Source organism: Marmota flaviventris, chromosome 12 (genome assembly GCF_047511675.1).
Source record: "Marmota flaviventris isolate mMarFla1 chromosome 12, mMarFla1.hap1, whole genome shotgun sequence".
In the NCBI taxonomy this organism is placed as follows: Eukaryota; Metazoa; Chordata; class Mammalia; order Rodentia; family Sciuridae; genus Marmota; species Marmota flaviventris.
In genome coordinates this window covers 107,416,728-107,435,471 of record NC_092509.1, presented here as the reverse complement: position 1 = coordinate 107,435,471, position 18,744 = coordinate 107,416,728, and the positions used below count along the sequence as shown (strand labels likewise).

General features: G+C 51.0%; 1 protein-coding gene across 2 annotated transcripts in view; it reads right to left on the bottom strand.

Moving 5' to 3' along the window:
* Window positions 1–557: 557 nt before the first annotated feature.
* Ildr2 (immunoglobulin like domain containing receptor 2) overlaps window positions 558–18,744 on the bottom strand; it is a 56,174-nt gene continuing 37,987 nt past the window's right edge. For both annotated transcript variants that reach the window (XM_027922856.3, XM_071600362.1), the window contains 4 exons: window positions 9,796–9,909; window positions 6,030–6,246; window positions 4,577–5,186; window positions 558–3,572 (listed from right to left, as the gene is read on the bottom strand). In XM_027922856.3, the coding sequence (XP_027778657.2) occupies window positions 3,537–3,572; window positions 4,577–5,186; window positions 6,030–6,246; window positions 9,796–9,909 (977 nt within the window). In that variant the 3' untranslated portion in view covers window positions 558–3,536. The remainder of the gene's footprint in view (window positions 3,573–4,576; window positions 5,187–6,029; window positions 6,247–9,795; window positions 9,910–18,744) is intronic.

The window sequence follows — 18,744 nt, the reverse complement described above, 5'->3', positions numbered from 1 at the left end:
GGCCCCACCGGGACCTTGTAATCAGCAGCAGTCATGCCTCTCTCAGTGTGAGGCGATCTGTGACCATGATCCTGCAGGAAAGACCTCAGCAGGACGCTAAAGAGGGACCGGGCTTGTGATTTCACTAATGGGGGTGATGTTTCTCCCTCTCTTAGAAAGGTGTGGGTGAATGCTAACCATACCTGTTTCTTCAGCCTCTCTTAAAGGCCACCTGATTGGGGTATTTACACGACGTTTTGCAGACTATTGGAAATACATACAGATGTGCCTGGGGTTTGGGAGGCAGCCCCTTCCCATTCTGGTGTGCCCAGTCCTGGGCCAAGTGCAGAACAAGTACACTCTGAGAGATGAGAGGCCATGGTGGAACCTGCCTGCCTTGGGCAAGGTGGGCACAACCCCCCGAGCAGAGTGGAGCCTGGAGAGGTGGACACAGCTCACACCAGCATACCTGGCAGCAAGAGGGCCCGCAGGCTGCAGGCCCCCTGCCGCTCGGCCCACTCCCCAACCCAGTTCACCTCTTTTCAGTTCAGACTTTTGAAGACTGGCTTTTCAGATCATTGACTGAGCATGTCTTTTAATGGGATGATGGACAAACACACACAACACTTAAATATCAAAATATTCCCATTTAAAGAAACTTTTAAATCTCTGGGTTTAATGTAATTTATCCGTAGCACTATTTCCTATCCTGTGCACGAACTCCAATTCTTTCTCGGGCCCATCTCATTTCCCTTATTAAACTGCATGGCCCCAGTGGACGGAGACCACGTCTTACACAGGACTTAAGCCCCAATAAAACCTAGGGAGGATGCTAGCATCCAGGCCCTTCCTATGCAGGACGCAGTCTTCAGGGGGAATGAAGAAAGGAGGTGAGAAAAGAGCCTGGCATTGAGAAGAGCTGGCTTTGCCTTGTTTATTCACCTTACACCTTGTTACACACCCAGAGACGGCCGCCTTCTGTCTGATGGGTGACTCCTGCAGCCCCACAGAGAACAAGCTGGCCCCTGTGTGACTCCAGCAATTCCACCACCTGCTAGGTTCTTTCCACAGCCCTCTACCTTTGCATTTTTTATTTCCTGTCTTTAGTTTTGTGGTCTTTGAAATTGTAGGCATCCAATTTTAATAACTCTTTCCCACTGCTCTCCTCAACTGTCACCAAAATCTCACATGTCCCTGGCTTTACAAAGCAACACATTGGGTCTCTGCAGCTGGTGCTGTGGGGCTCTTTGGTGGTGAGAAGCCTGGCACAGTGCTCAGTTATAAAGCCGTAATGGCCACTGCAGTCAGCTGTCCAGTGCTCAGCAGAATGGCCTGAGCAAGGGAGATCCAGGGCTGGCAGCATTTTCCATCTGAACTGGGGCCCAGATAGACCAGACCTAGGCTTTCCGAGGCCAGGGACATTGTCAAGTCTGAAACTCAGCACCAGGGTTATGGCTTGTGTCTTCCAGCCCTTGGAAGGGCCAGAACTGGGCTGAACTGTCCTCATGGTTCCTCTGGGGCAGGCCAGAGAGACCTGAAGTCCTTTGGTAGGCCAGTTCTCCTCTGTGCAGTGATCCAGCTCATCCCTCTGATCCTCCCCAGCTGCTTCTTTGTAACACTGTACATGAAGGACCTTTTGAAAATGTCATGAAGAACAGAAACTAGAATGGCACTCTGTGGTCTTGGCAGGTGGCTCTGGAGAAGACCAAGGAGGTGCTGAGCAAGCTTCTTCAGAGGCTGTCCACGGACCCACGGACAGGGAATGGACCACTGCTGGGTTCGGAGACGACCAGGACGAGCCTCCTCTGGTGACTCAACCCAGCCACATGTTCCATCACAACAGCACAGGGTGAAAGGCTGTGATAAAAAGGAAGTGGAGGCTGAGAGACACCTAAAGTGGATGGAGGAATAGAATCAGGGCAGAACATGCCAATGAGAAGAGTCAGTTTTGTCTTTGAAGAAAAATGAACACAGAGGGTGCACCAACTTCTCCTGCCTTGAGAAGGGATCAGCAGCTGGCCCTGCTCAGCTAGGCCATTCTTCCATGGTTTTGGCTGGACTCTCACATCTGCAATCAGCGGAGGGCAGACAAGCTGTCACACAGGGGGACAGGGTAACGAGGCCCTTTTCTCTCATCATGCAGCAGGAGAGTCCAGGCTCCTTCTCCTGGTGGTGGCTGCAAGGTTCCCAAGAGCAGCAAGTGAGGACAAACTGAATGCACAAGAACCTTTCAAGTCTCTGCTTAGGTTACATTTGCTACTGGGCCATGGTCAGATCAAACCACCTGGCCAACTCCAAATTCAGGGGTGGATAAAAAGACTTCCACTTCTCAGTGAGAAGGGAAAAGTTCTTGGCTATTTTTGCAATCTACAAATTACAAAATCCAAAAGGTTCTTGCTTTGGGATTTAGGCAAGAGTAGGAACAGGAAGGGCTCCTTTCCGAGAAGACGATACCCGTCATCTGCCAAAGCATCCTTGCCGGCAGCCCAGTGATGCCAAGAGCTGCGGGCTCACCCCCAACCATGGCAGAACCAGGGTGGCAGAAAGAACTCAGTAAATGAAAACCAGGAAAGACTGAGTGGCAATTATGGGATGATGCCCCACATTCAAAACATAATCAGACTGGGCATTCTTTTCCTCTCGAATTCTTTCTCATTCTTTTCCATTGTGCATAACTTATTTCTCCTCTTGTTTTCTCTCTCTTCTCATCCATGTGTGCAATTTAAGCATTACCAAAGGCACCTGATGACAACTTAATCAGAGTGCAGACAGGTGGGGCTTTGTATATGGCACCAACCTATGGCAAGTCCAGGAGAGGAGAGGAAAAGAAGAGTCCATAAGGTGCAAGACTCAGATGTTGACAGGTGCAGCAGAATGAGAAAGAGCAGTGTTATGTCCTCAGAATGAAAAAAGAAATACCACTTAGACAGGTTTTCAAAATGGTATACTACTCTGTTATGTCACTGGAGAACTGTGATTCAGAACAGCAAATTGAAGCCACTTCTATGATAGTCTGGGAGGTCACTGTCACTGAGGTCACCAGAAGCTCTCTGGTTCTAGTGTAGTGACAGTCACTGGCTAGTGACTGGGAAGCATTGGGGTAAAAGGGATATTTTGCCTTGAAATTATCTCTGCCCACCAGCGGGCCTTCTAATGGCAGTACATTCTTCAGTTGCCAGGCATAGCATGGGAGTACAGAAAAGCATACTGTAGGCTCAGGCAGTTTCTGGAGACCAGCAGTCCAGGGCGCTGACTCTTTCTGACTAGGAAGTGAAGTCCTGGTTCCACTCAGGAAGGAGACTGGGCAGGGGAAACTGGGGGAGACACTCGGTGTGCACTGTTGCACATGTGGTCTTCTTGATGAGCTTCTCAAACCAGCTAGAGGGGCACTGAGGTTTGGAATCAGCCTCCTGAAAGGCTGCCTCCTGTCCCCGGCCGAAGCAGAGATGAGTAGATCTTCCAAGGTGGTGGCCAGAGAAGGTCCTGGCCTGCTGGCTTGCATCTTGTCGCTGTAGTCTGTGTCTGACTTCTGGTCCTCCAAAGACATCTTGAAAACATCAGACCACAAGGGACATCCTGGTTGGAAACTCACTCTGGGGAAAAGCAGAAAGAGTCCAACATTAAACTAGAAGATACTTAAAGAAAGCAACAACACAAGGGTTGGCTCACTGGGCGGAGTCCAGAACCTGTTCAGAGCAGGCACATCCTGACTCTGAACTTGTGTTGATGTCCCCAAGCCTGAAACGGGGCTGAAGCCCACAGCTAGCAGACAGAACTCTGTTCCCTGCCTGCAGAATAACTTACCACCACCTTAAGAATAGCTACTATGTTTACCGCATGCTCCCAGTAACAAGGGAGGATGGTGTACTATAGACCTGAAGCCCCTGACAGTTTCCTCCCTACTCACAGTACTTTGGCCATTGCTTTCTTCTATTTAAAAAACAAAAGGCAATTGTTTGGAGGGACTAATGACATGTCAAGCCTTTTTTTCTGTTGCTATTCCTTCTCCCTATACTCCACACTAAGGAAAATCTCCCTTGGACTCCGGAAAAGCTACATGGCAGGGAGGCGAGGTAACTGATCAGGGGCAGTGGCTGGAAGCCACTCTGGCACCTCACTGTGGACATCTGGGACAGACCCCCGGTGTTTGTCTGAGGTCCAGGTCTCATGTTCAGCGGCTGAGGGACAGAGCGGGTTGTCTGCACTTCGACAGCAACAGTCTACATAACCATTCAAGGAGGGGGGGGGGGTTGGGAATAAAAAGGAACTGGGCAGCTGGGACCCAGGATTTCCTGCACATCCCTGAGGCACAGTACACAGTTTACACTCAATAAAATGTCAAAGGAGGAAAGAAAAAGCAAGCTGTCCTTTGTAAAGAGCAGGGGTTCCTAACCTTCTCTGGATGGGGGCTCTTCCAAGAACTTTCTGCGAGTTACGAACCCTCTCCCCTCCCAGAGCGGGCGGGCGATGGGGAGAGTGCGCCCAGCACCCCCGCGCTCAAAGCTTTCTGCCCATCCTAACTCTGCAGGGCCACGTGCTCCCTCCCTTCGCCCGCGGCACCCGCGAGGACCCAGACGCCCCCGCGACCCCCGCCCACCGTTTTCTTGGCGGGCTCCTTCTTCCTGCGCTTCTCCGAGCCGCCGTGGTGCGGCAGGTCGCGGCTGCGCCAGGACGGGCCGCGGCTCAGCTCCCGCTCGCTGTAGGGCGGCAGCGTGTCGTCGGGCTCGAGCTCCGCGTCGCCGGGCCGGGACTCGAAGGGGGCGGGCGGCGACCAGGCGTAGTAGGAGGCGCTGCGCGGGCCGAGCTGCGCGCCGCGCCGCGCGGGCGTCTCCAGGCTGCCGCCGCGGCCCGCGCCCTCGGCCCGCTCGGACGCGCCGCCCAGGTACGCGTGCTCGTACTTGCGCGCGGTGCCCGGCGTGCGGCTCACCAGGCGCGGCAGGGGCGCGTCCTCCGGCCAGCCGCGCTCTGCGTCCAGCGGCTCGCGACTGCGGCCGCGCCCGTACAGCTCCTCCAGCGGCCCGTCCTGGAGGAGGCCCGTGCGCGCGCGCTCGAAGCGGCTGCCGGCCCGCGGCTCCAGGCCATTGCCGTCGGCGTGGCGCCGCGGGCCGTAGGAGTCGGCGAAGGCCGCCAGTTCGTCCATGGAGACTGCGGGCACCCCGGGGGCGAAGTTCTTCCGCGACAGCATCTCGGACTTGGAGCGCTGCTGGCTGCGGACAGAGGAGTGGTGGGTCAGTGGTCAGAACCGCGGCCCGGGCGGGCTCGGGCTGGCCTAGAAGCGCACCAGCTCCTGGGCACCTCCCGCTGTCCAGCAAGGGCCCAAACACGCCTTCTGATCGTTATGATGAGCCCTGGTCGGCCACGCGTCTCACGCCACCCGCTCTACGCCCCAGCCAGCGGCAGCGCGCACGGCTGGGGCCCCAGGAGCCTCTGCAGTTTGGGGGTACACTGAGCGGCCTGTTTCGCCCTCCAGCCAAGGGCCAAGTTACCTCTTGGGCAGAGGGACCCCTGCAGTTGGTGAGAGTGAGAGGCGATGTCGACTGTCCTTCAAGGTAAAGGCAGTAAGTGCCATTCATGGGGTCGCGTCCAGGAACTGGGTAGACTCAGCCTCCCTATGCTTGGTCTTATCAGGCTGGTAAGTGCCGTAGCATATGGAAATTTGCCTTCCCAACTTAAAATGGTATATTACTGGTGGCTGCCTGTGAGTCACGAGAATTAAGTGCAACATTATAAAGCGTTGGCGTTTTACCTTTCAGGTAACAAATGATCAAAAACCACGGAGATGATGGGAGTTTTCGGAGATTATAGGATAAAATGTTATCAGGGCAGAGATACGTGAAGGTTCATTAAGGAGCCCAGAGTTCACATTTTCAAAAGGCCTCGAATGATTACTTCTATGCAGTCCCTTCAAGAGTCCTAAGGTCCCCTTGATTAATAAATGTGAGAGAGGGAAGCTCCCCACAGGATGGAAAGAGACCCAGAAGGAGGGACGGTGCTGTTTAGCAACAATCTCAGTTCTACCTGCTTCTGCTCAGCCCCCTGGCGGCCATCACCTGTGCCGGAAGCTCTCCCGATCCTCTTTGTTATACTCCAGGGCTGAGGGTCCCCTGCTGGCCCCACTGCTGCTTCCCATGACACCCGACCAGTAGTCAGGATTGCTCTCCAGGTCCCCAGACACGGGGAATTGCTTGCTCCTCATCTGATGGTAAGACTGGCGGAAGCTGCTGTCCTCTTCATGCAGGGAGCTGAGTTCTGAGATGGTGTTGTTATCTGCAGGGACAGAGATTTCTCCGTGTTAGATAGGAAGGGCTGAGACCAGAGGCTCCACAAACTCCCGGCTGGGGGCGTCAGGCCTGTCAAGGGTGGGTTGTTCACCTGCAGGTGGTATTTGTGTTTTTGGCAGCAGGAACTGGCTCCAGTGGGAAGCCTACCTGCTTACTGAGAGGGAGGAGTCCTGCCTCTTCTTGGAACAGCAGAACAATTGTTTTTGTTCCACCTAAGGCTAACTTCCCAGAACTCAGGCTCCCTGCAGCTGGCCTGGCACATCATCATCCATGTATTTTTCTTTTTCCTGTATAATTATTTGGTGAGCTGTGATAATCCCAGGTATGTTGGACCAAAAGGGACAACGAGAGAGAGAAGCACATCTGACAGCATCTTCCCTGCTGTTGACCAGGGCCAAGATGGGGCCTCCAGAGCCAATACTGCCACAGGCCTTCGAGGATTGCTCTTCTGCCCACTTTCCACTGAGCCCTTCCCCACGCAGCAAGAAGCCCACGAGGTCAAGGGGAGTGCATGCCAGCATCCATACGCCTACCTTTAGACCACACTCACCCAAGTGGCACCAAATCCACTCTCCAGGCCTGGAGAGACTTCTTCCCGTGGCCCAGGAGCATTCCAAGTGTGTGGCTGCCATGGGCAAGCTGCTGTTTGGAGGTGTGAGAAGGACAGGGGGTGCCTGTGGCCTGTGGGCCTCCATCTGTGCTCTGGTCCCAGCCTAATAATGGGAGGGTGTGTGTCTAGTCACAGCTCCCTCCTTCCCTAAGGGGCTTTTTGCAAAGCACTTGCAAAAAAAGGATCAGAACCACAGTTGGGAAGTTAAAGCGGGGGGCTGGGGATGGAGGGGGCTGCTGTTTACAGAGCTTTGAAATGGATTGAATTTCATTTTATTAAAAAAAAATAAATTGAGTGAACCTATTTGTAATGTAACAGAATCCATTTGTTTTCCAAAATCTTTTCATTAGGACTTTGAAAATATTATTAAAAACAATATTTACTAGGTTTAAAGCCTGGCTATTGAGCAAGAGGTAAGCCAAGATAAGATGTGGGAAGCACAATGTGTCTCAGGTTCCCTCTGATTTTCCCCTCTGAGCTCCAACAGTCCTGGGAAGAACAGAGAATTTTGCCTAGCAGTGCGACAGGCCCTCCCCCACACCAAACCTCCTAGCCCCTGCTTGCCAGGAACACAGCCTTTACCTTGAATGCCATTAGGTTTCATCACGTGATCAGTTGGTTTTGAATTATAATCTGATTTTTAATTGTTTTCTATCTCTTAAGAAACTTTTCTCTAAGTTTCTGCTTATTTTAAAGGAAAATAACTGAGATACTTTTGATTAATCAATTCTAGAATATTCCTTCTTATGATTCCTATGAATTCCAATTTCCTAGGAACTATACAGAAAATAAATTTAGATGAGACCTCTGTAAAGTAATGTTGTTGGCTCACACCTTTCCTTAAATTTCAGGAAACATGACCTTTTTCATCCCTCAGGTAGTGAGAGCTATCCCTGTTTCCCTACTCATGGAACAAACTGTCCAGGATGTGCATTACACTAAAACTGCTGCCACTGAACACAAATGTCAGCATCCCCACTTCAGAGACAGCCACTGAGGTAGCTCTAAGGAGAGGTAGGCAAACTGTGAAGGGCTGGGCTTTGTGAGCCACCATGTCACAGCCACTCAATTCCACCATCCTACATGAAGGCAGTCAAAGAGTATATATAAGTGACATGGTATGGCTGTGTTCCAGTAAGTCTCTATCTACAAAAACAGAAGCTGGGACATCTTTGGAGCAGGGGATATTGTTTGCTGACTCCTGCTCTAGAATGTTCGGACTTGAAACATCCCAGGAGCAACCTACCACTCAAAAGGGCAAGGCAAATAAGGACCATCCTGCCTAGACCTGGGCCTCAGACTCCCAGCCTGACTCCCTGCTTAACCTGAAACCATGAGATCCATGTTACAAGACCTCCAGGAGGGGCCCATTCTGGGACCCACCCTAGGGTTTACTTTGCTCTTCAGAAACAGAACCAGCCTTTCAAAGTAGAGCAGGCTCTGTTCCTCTTCACCTCCATGCATAGTTACTATAATGTCAACGCGCAGCTTCCAGTGATCTGGGCTCCCGCCCCCCACTGGCCCTGAGTACTGGTGCTGGCCACTTTTCCTGTTTGCCTCACTGTCCTCCTCCGGATCCAACAACCTCAGAGTCCTTTCCAGTCGCAGCAGTCTGCAGCCCTAGGAACAAGGAGGCTGTGGTCGCCCCAGAAACTACAGCTCACAAGCTTCTTTGGTAAAGATCACAAGACTGGGACTCAGAAGAGCTGGGTTCCAACCTGCATCTGTCACTGTCCCCTGGCCTTCTGTTTCCTCATGGTTACACTGCAAAGGTTGACCAGGCAGTCCCTAAAGTCCCCAGTAACTCTGAGTTTCCACTACCTTATGACCGGCTGGCCCCTGGAGACCATCTGGGTCAATCAGACAAGGGAGTCACCACCTGGACGAGAATCCATTCTTTAGTTTTAATCTTAATTGTTAACTTTTTCTCTGAGCTGTGAGATGCACAGATTTCCTGCCCAGGCTTCTGGATTCCAACTCTGTCTGCCCCTTACAGGGATCCATGACAACACTGCTACCACTAGTTTGTCAAGTGCAGTGACATCTGCATTCCTGACATTCCAATCTGGAGATGGTCTTTTTATAGACCGCTAGGTGGGAGGGTGCAGCAAGGGCTACAGCAGACGGCTGGATTTAGAATTGCAAACTGGGTGGAATATGTTGTCCTTAATCTGAATAAAGCTCCTGTAGTCTGGGACTGTTTCCCCAACAATTCCATCAAGTCTGTCTTTGGTTCCAAGAAGAAGAGGGTTCAAAGAAAGCGCGTTGTGACCCACTGCCATGCCTGCCAGCACCCTCTGGTAACCAGCCATCCCCCTCAGCCTGCTCTGTTCTGCATCCCAAGACAGACAGTCATTTGGAATCCACCCCAAAGAATCAGCTCTGTCAGCTGAGAGTCTCCAAGGGCTGTGTGTAAGTTAGGTTGGGGCCCCACCATCTCCAGACTTAGTAATTACAAGTTCTCTGAGGAGAGGAGCAGCCTCCTCCCAGCCCTCAGTGGCCACGTTGGGACCTGGGGGAAGGCAGCTCCCTTTCCCAGAGTCACTGTGTCAGGCTCCTCTGACTCTCACGAGGTGAGTGGGAGGCTCACTTCAAGGCTGGGCCCCTCATGCTGGAAGACAACTATCGCTGAGGCTCCAGATGCTGTCCTTGCTCTGCATATGACACTGGGGACGGTGTTTAATAACTCCTTCTAACCGTAGGGTTAGGAAGCCAGGTGTTCAATACTGGCTGTGCCCTGGAGACACCCAACATAAAACAAGGGTGCGTGACTGCCCTGCTCTTCACCCCAGAAGCCCCTGTGCTCCCTTTGGTGTACGAGAGCTGCTAGCACCCCAATAGCTGTGGCTCTGCAGGCCCCGTCGCTGCTGGAACAGCCACTCAGTCCTGTGTGACGCAGAGCACAGAAAACCAACAGATGCTCACATCTGCCTCGCATCCTTCTGGCTGGGTCAAACTGAGCCAGCTCCTTCTCCACATAGTACAGGACCTTCATGGAGTCTCTCTCTTTGTCGGCTTGGATCCGGTAACCTTTGCGAACTGTCGAGAAAGCACAAGAAGGTGAACTAAAAAGGAAAATAGGAGGAGAAGGAAGCTTCCATCTTACCAAGGTGAAGACGTGGTTCCCCACGATAGCAATGCCTTTCAAATCACCCGGAAGTCATGATCCACACACACACAGGGCCCAGACCCAGATCCCCTCTTTCAGAGGGTGGCACTGGAATGGAGGAACTAGAGGTCGACAGCAAAACTCCCCTGCGGCCTAGTGTCAGTCATTTGTCACCACTGCTCCCATCTTCTGAGCCTCTCCAGCTCCACTTAAGTCTCACCTGCTCTAAGCCTGTGCGTTCCACAGGGCAGGCTGGGGGTGTCTACACACTCAAAGGATTTTCTCGATTCAGGACCCTTGTCACCCCACAGCCTGAGGCTCACACCTCCCCTAGGTGGGAGGAGCTCAGGTACCCACACATCACCTCTAGTCACCTGGGAGGTGGCCCAGACACTCCCTAAATGGGGGGGGATGCCTAAGAGCTAAGATTCGATTTTAGACTCTACGACCAGTCGTACAGAACAAATGTGAAACACATGGGTTTCCAATCACGGTTCCACTTCATTCTTCAGCATTTTCCTTCTAGGAAAAGGAATACTACATTTTAGACACCATTAATTCAACCTGCAGCTATGTGGTTGCAAACAGGTGCTGTTTTCAGGGCTTAATAAAATACCCAATGAAAGCAGTAGAGATACATTATCTCCTCCTGTCCATCATACATTGTCAGGGCCGTGTGAGCCCTGGACCACCTGAGTCTAGCCCGGCGTCAGTCCCGAGTGTAGTCAGACATCAGGAACCTACCGCACAGTAGGAGAAGCGGGGATGAGAGACACAGGCACGATGGGATGTGGACCGAACAGTAATGGGAAGGGGATGGCACAGGGTACTGCTCATGCGCTGGGTGCTGCGCTAAGTGTTTCCACTCATGCCTCCCAGTGCCCCAGGAAGGACTGCTCTTATCCTCTTCCTCTGGCTGAGAAAATCTGAGCTCAGGGATTTCACCTCTTCTCCGGAATGACCTGGAGCACCCAGCTGGACGGCGTGGTCCATGTGACTGACGCTGGGCTGACCCAGGGCATCCTGCCTCTCAGAGCCTAAGGAGGCAGTTGAAAAAGATGGGTGAAGCCCGGGGCAGGCCTGCTCTCAGGCGACTGCGGCTGTGCAGTCTGCAGCTCGGACTGTCTCCCAGCCAGGAGGACTGTCCGGCAGATGGAACGCGCCGGCCAAGCCCAGGCTCCCTGATCCCAGATTGGGGCAACACCAGGAGCAAAGCATGTGCCTCCAGAGGAAAGCTGCTTCACAGTCTCTGGACACACTACACGCACGGCGGACAGCGCTCTCTCCATGGAAGATGGAAAGGAGAACCCACAGCCCCCTCTCCCCAAGCCAGGCACCAGAGACAGGGAAGCCGCCCGCCCACACACCCACCGGCAGGTGCACTGACTTTGGACAGGAGAACATACTGGGCAGTCCACATCCACCTCGAATTGTGAAATAAAAGGGAAAAATGAGAAAAAAGTTAACAAGTCTGATCACATGCTTTCCAGTGGGACCTTTCCCAGAGTTAGATCCCTCATCCTTATGTGGAAGCAATTATTAGCAGAAATGATTTTATTTATCAAGCTACACGTTCTCCCATCTCTGCAGAGGCGTTAGCAGAGTGGTACAGACAGTTCAATTAAAATGCAATTATCCCACGGAGTGCGCTGTCTGTACCAGGCAGCTACGTCTGACGATGAAGCACTGGGCTAGGGATGGGGACTGGGCATCCTGGGGGCAGGCCGCTGCTGGTTCTTTGAGGGACCCCAAACAAACGATGGCCTGCAGGACTCGGTTTTCAAGTCCACAAATGCCACCGACCCTTCCCACACTTTCAATAATCTCTGGAAGAAGAAGGGACAACTGAGCCTAAGCCGGAGGAGCGCCAGGAGCGCCTTGCAGTCTGCCTTGATATGTCTCCTAACTCACAGGTCATTTAGCTGGGACTTTTATCATGGGCCTTGCTACATTCTAGTTTGTTTCAAGTTGTTTATACAATGGCCTCATCTTCTCAAAGATTCCTGAAGGAACCGAATCCCACAAGCTTCCCGTTCCTCCCCTCCCCCCAGAGTGTGCGCTGGATCCCTTCCAACCTGGCAAAGGGTGGGGCTGTGGGTTCTTAAGAGAATGTCCATCCAGAAACCCTCAGCTTTCTGAAGGAAAGTACAGGGAGTCTCTGTTCACCTCCACATCCCTACACCTGGCACAGAGCCGGCACATTCCAGACTCCTGTGTGTTCAAAGAATGAGTGAATGAGTGAGTGAAAGAATGAGGGAATGAATGAATAAATGGAAGAAAGCATCAATGAATGAAGAGAAACTGAGAACAGAAAAAGTACTTCATGGATTACAAAGTATGGCACAGGTGGCCCCATGGGTGGTGTGTGGAGGGTTTTGACCAGGAAGGGAAAGCTGGGATGGTGGTAGCCTGAGGGAGCATCAAGGTTTGGCTGAGTTTCATGGTTATTGATTCGGGTGATTATTTCCAAGTAAAGAATTCCAGCATGTTTGTAGGATTAGGGAGGAGCGGCTCCGCCTGCAGCAGTGGCTTGATGGAGGAGTTCTCAGTGCGTGGCACTGAGGTGGTAAGCAATCAGTGGCACTGAGGTAAAGGTCACGTGGGGGCTGTTGCCACATGGAACCCGCTGTCCCCCAGTGGAGAGATGGCAGCTGTGCTGAGCAGCAGCTGGAGGAGCCTCCATTAACTGCAACTTGGGCTGCAGCTGAGATTGTTTTCTGCGTCATTATAAAAACTGATACTCCTCATCATGATACAGACTTGAGTGTCTGGGCACAGGTTGTCAGGTTCTGCAAAGTTACAGTAACTACAGCCTCAAACAAAGATGACAGTCTTGTCTTTCGTTACTGCAGTGACAAAAAGACTCCCCAGTGCCAGATCCTCCCAGCTTTGACTTCTCAGTCGCAGCAGCTAAGTCTTCAGAAATGAAAACTCTTCTAATTGGTCCAAAAAAAGTGGCAAAGTATTGACCTTTAGATTTTATGGGCACCCTCCATTTGGTTTTGGTAACTAAAATTCTAGACAATCCCTCATTTGAGGATTTTGTTGGTGGTTGTGTTGTTTTTTTTAATGGTAAGCTACAAGTTGGACTGTGTGGCACACTAGATCATTCTCTCCTCTGGGAGAACCTGGCTGTGTTGCCTATGTGCCCAAGAGAGAGCTCGCGGCCCTCCTCTCCACAGACAGCAGTTTTCTTTCTGACCCTGCACCACAGAACAGTCTTTCCACTTGAGGCCTTGTAACTCTTACTCATTTTATTTCCATTCACAGTTCCCAGTCACCTCCTGCTAGCTGCACATTCCTTGAGGGCAGGGAAGATTTGTAGGCACTCATGAAACGTTTCCTGATTTGAAAACATAGAGAATAGGATCAGACTGATTTTCATCTGTGACTTGAAGATCAAAGAACTCTGACATTTTAATAAGAAATGTCCTAGGCTATTGGCCAAAGTCAAAATAGATGGGAAATGGGGCTGGGGTTGTGGCTTAGTGGTAGAGGCTCGCCTAACACTGATGAGGCACTAGGTTGGATCCTCAGCACCACATAACAATAAATAAATAAAAATAAAGGCAGTGTGTCCACCCACAACTAAAATAATATTTTTTAAAATATTTGGGAAATGACTTTTTCCTGGTGAAGTTTGAGTTTAGGATCAATGGTTGCTTTATTTCTATTTTCAAGTTAGGCCTGGCCCAGTCCTTTGGTTGGTGGGGCTCTTCTAATTTATCAGCCTTGCCAGCGTGGACTTGGGAGGGGAAGCAGGGATAGTCCTGATGTCAAACCACAATTTCAAAAACTCTTACTTTAAGGGATTTTAGGATTTTGACCCAATTAAGGATCAACTACTTTTCAGCTAATTTCTGCTTTACAGCCAAAATCCAGCTTATAAAGCTTGTGGAAGAAGTCTCTGCAGTAGACTCCCATGCACATAACCCTGTTCTTCCTGTCCTGTCCTAACAAGCTAAGGAAGGCTGCTTATGGATGGTGGAGCAGCTGCCAGATTCCACCCCCAGGTGACAGCAGCTCAACTGTGGGAGAGTGATTCTTAAAATGCGCATATCCCTCTATACATACAGTAGGCATGTATGCATATATATATATATATATATATATATATAGAGAGAGAGAGAGAGAGAGAGAGAGAGAGAGAGAGAGAATCTGTATACATACAGTAGGCATGTATGCATACATCTATATCTATATATATATATAGAGAGAGAGAGAGACAGAGACATAGAGAGTATCTCTGTATACATACAGTAGGCATGTATGCATATATCTATATCTATATATATATAGAGAGAGACAGAGACAGAGAGAGACAGAGACAGAGAGAGAATCTCTGTATACATACAATAGGCATGTATGCATATATATATAGAGAGAATCTCTGTATACATACAGTAGGCATATATATATATATATATATATAGAGAGAGAGAGAGAGAGAGAGAGAGAGAGAGAGAGACAGAGCAGAGAAAGAGAGAGAGAATCTCTATATACATACAGTAGGCATGTATGCATATATATATATATATATATATATATATATAGAGAGAGAGAGAGAGAGAGAGAGAGAGAGAGAGAGCAAGCGCAGAGAATCTCTGTATACATACAGTAGGCATGTATGCACATATATATATAGAGAGAGAGAGAGAAGAGAGAAAGAGAATCTCTGTATACATACACTAGGCATGTATGCATATATATATATAGAGAGAGAGACAGATAGAGACAGAGAGAGAGAATCTCTGTATACATACAGTAGGCATGTATGCATATATATATATATATATATATAGAGAGAGAGAGAGAGAGAGAGAGAGAGCAAGCGCAGAGAATCTCTGTATACATACAGTAGGCATGTATGCACATATATATATATATAGAGAGAGAGAAGAGAGAAAGAGAATCTCTGTATACATACACTAGGCATGTATGCATATATATATATAGAGAGAGAGAGACAGATAGAGACAGAGAGAGAGAATCTCTGTATACATACAGTAGGCATGTATGCATATATATATAGAGAGAGAGGCAGATAGAGACAGAGAGAGAATCTCTGTATACATACAGTAGGCATGTATGCATATATATATATAGAGAGAGAGAGAGAGAGAAAGAGAGAATCTCTGTATACATACAGTAGGCATGTATGTGTATATATATATATATAGATAGATAGATAGATAGATAGATAGATAGAGAGAGATATCCTTATTAATTTTGAAAATGACATTTCAAGCCCGTGCTCAATTCTTTTTGACAAAGGATGAGTGGAGGCCAGGGAGACTAACTGGGCAAGAGGAGATGTGGGAAGGCCAGGAAGGAGACGAAGCACTAGGCAGGGTAGGAGGCCATGGCAGTGAGGACCGGGACAGCTGCAGCACAGAAGTAAAACAAAACAGGCCGAGGCCAGTCGAGTACAATCAGAAGGACTTAGTGACCACTGGTGATGAACTGAGGGAGAAGGCGGGGTAAGGATGCGTCCCTGTGGCTTGGACTGGGTGATGAGGATGCCATCCACTGAGGTAAGACGTGTAGATCTGAAGTGAAGAGCATCGGGGCGGTCCAGTTTCAGAGACTGAGGTTTAAGGGCCTGTAAGACATCCAGGTGCAGATGGCCAGGGCAGCTGGATATGGGACCGCAGAGAGGCTGGGGATGACGATTGGGAGTCACCAGCGTGAAGACGGGGAGCAGAGAGGACTCCCTGGGAGATGCTGGTGGGCAAAACGGGGACGTCAACATGTGGAGACACAGGGGCAGGGGAGCCCAAAGGGAGAGACGGTGGGAGAGCTGCACAGTGTTCACAAGGGCGAGGAGGGAGGAGTGGGGCAGGGCGTGAGGACAAACGAGCATCCAGCAGATGGAGTACCAGGTGCCCTTCAGGGACTGGTCCCCAGAGAGGTGGGGACAGTGGGCGGAGGGGGTCGGAGCAGGGAAACGGCACTGAGTGGTCAAAGCTTGCTCAGGAGCTCTCTGTGAAGAGGAAGAAAGGGACAGATGTCTCTCAAGTTGCACTTGAATGGCTGAGATTCGAGCGCCTCTTGACTTCTGCCAGGAAAGGTACTGAAGTTGGGAAGGAGGCAGACAGGGCTGGAGCAGGTGGAGTGTGGATGTCCAATAGAGAGGCCTTGACGGAGCAGCAGGCTGGGTCCAGGGGGGCAAGAGGCTGCTCCCTCTGTTGTATGGGAGAAGCTCTCCAGGAACTGCTGGTAGGCTCAGGGGAGGGAGTCTGGCCCCTTCTCTCTCTCCCATGCAGTGACCAACCAGACCTCCGCTAGCTGGCTCACCAAAGAGGCCTTTTTACCCTGCACAATGTTCCAAAGAGCATTACGCACAAAGGTAATCTGAAAAATTGCTGGTGCTAGATGATTACCCTGAAACTAAGGTAGCATATAAATATTAAAAAAGCTAGATTTACATTTTTACCCACAGACATTTCTTAACATTTTTAGTGTTCTTTACAGAACAATCTACATTGGCCTAAGCCACATTTTTTAAAGGAGAATTAGCCAAAGGCCAACAGTAACCTACCTTGGGACCGTGAGCACGAGATGTGTCCATGGGGACCATAAGAGACTAATTCCTGGTGCCAGGATATGAGGATGACACAGGCCAGGCCAGACTGGCTGTGACTGACACTGATGGCCATATTTGCTGTTTGGGGGCTGACAGACCCAGACTGTTTGATCTCAAGGTCAATAGTTTTTTAGGTCTCTGAAGTGAGGATTGATTAGTTTAAGCCCATCTGGCTCAGGAATGGGCATGGGATACAACTCTGCCAGGGAAGGCTGGTACATAGGGGAAGAGCTCCTGGGAATTTTCTGTCACTCTTGGGAAATGAGGCACAAGGATGAAGCGCATATCTCTCTCTCCCTCTCTCTCTGAATTCATTTAATACTGGAACTATTGCTGTCATCAGTAGATCACGAGGGCCGCCAGCCGAGCAGGCCAGAGGGGGTGCTCGGGATGAGAGTACTGAGATGCAAAGAGCTAGTTCTTTCAAGGATGCTGCCAAACTGTCCACTAGCCAAACCTGGAGCCACCAGGCTTGAGATTTCCTGTTCTGTGGAATAATTCAGTTTTCTATTTTTTAAAGCCACTTCTAATTGCAGTTAATGTGGCAGGATGGGACCAATGACTAAACCGCAATGACCAGGAGCTCAGGAAAGGCTGAAGCCGGGAGAGAGGACGATCTGCCTCTCTGAGCAGCACTCACTGTGATGACCCACTGAGTAGGAAGAAGGGCCAAGGTTCCAGTGGGAAGGAAGGGAAAGAATTAGGGGGACAGGGAAAGCAGCAAATAAAGAGCGTGGGACGGGTCCCCTCAATGCCCCTGTGGCCCACCCCACCCTTGGGGACACGCACTGCCCGGTCTTTACCTCTCTGATTCTCTGTGTCCTTGATCATTAACTTTTACCTCTCAGTCTGTGACTCATTCCCAGTCTCAGACGTCAGGATTCTACTAATAGTTCCAGGGAGAGAAAAGCACAAAGACCAACTCCTCACCCAGGCTGCCCACCCCTTCCAGTCGGGCGGTGGCAGTTCAGCAAGTGGGCTGCACCCTCCCGGCTCCCCTGGGGGCAGCTTAGAAGCCTCCCGCGTGAAATGTCTGATTCACCCACCCCAGGGCTCATCGCATCTAGGAATTTGAAAATCACCGCCTAAGTCTCCTAGACACACAAGCTTAACCTCCTCTACCCTGTAATCCTGTCCAGATGCCTCCAGGAAACTGAATTTTAACACTCTTTGCCCTGCCACCCTCCCCTGCCCCTCCACCCTCCTCTCCCCCTCCCCCTCCCCCCCTACCTCCAAGCCCCAGAAAGAGCTGATCGTCACCCAAGTCCACTCTCCCAACCAGTTACAGCATGGCAGCTATGATCTGCAACACTGAACACCTTGGGGTACCATCCTGAGGCCCCTTTCCCTCCTTCTCCAACATCGTATCACTTCTTTCAAACTCCTCTCAGGTTCCTCTTGCTGTTTGATCCCGCTGTCTCCTTCAGAAGCCAGATGCTCAGCGGACGCACCAACCACTTCAGCCAGGCCTTGGCGCGTGGTCTCTGGCCCCACTCTCTCCCCCTGCCCACTCGCTTGTCCCCTGCCACCCTCTGCTTGCAGCGCTCCTGCTAACTCACGTACCAGCCCAGCCCTCTGGAGGAGCTGCGAGGGAGGCCCCTCAATCCGGCTCCACATGCCCTTCCACCTCTCCCAGGCCGCCCAGCACTCACAGGGGTCCCCCCAGCCCTGGGATCTCACCACGCTGGCCTTCCTGCTCAGCACCCCTCTCACTTCTGGGCTCAGCCCCAAACCCAGCCTCCCCCGGCAGGCTCTGTAACCACTCCAGCTCCTTCATCTCTGACGTCCAAGTAACACCAGCCTCTGATTGCCACAATCAGGGCCCACCCTCTGTCCCTGACAAGACCATGCTGCCTTTAGAGAAGCTGCATCCTGCACATGGCATTGTCCCTCCTCCACGTGCCTCAGACGGTCCTTAACACCAGGCGGGGCCGGAATAACATTGAACAAGGTTCAAGGTGTGCCCCAGCTCTCCGGCCCTCGGCCCTCGTTACTGGGGTGCTTAGGAAGGAAGCAGGGTCAGCAGGTCCTCCAGCCTGGGAAAGCCCAAGATGCACTCCAAAAGACACCTCACATGACCAGAAGGACCCCACTTTTGGAAAGCAGATAACTTTCCCCAAGATACACCACTGAACAGACTGTGCTTATCAGCAAGGAGCTGGGTGGGGCCAGGGACAAG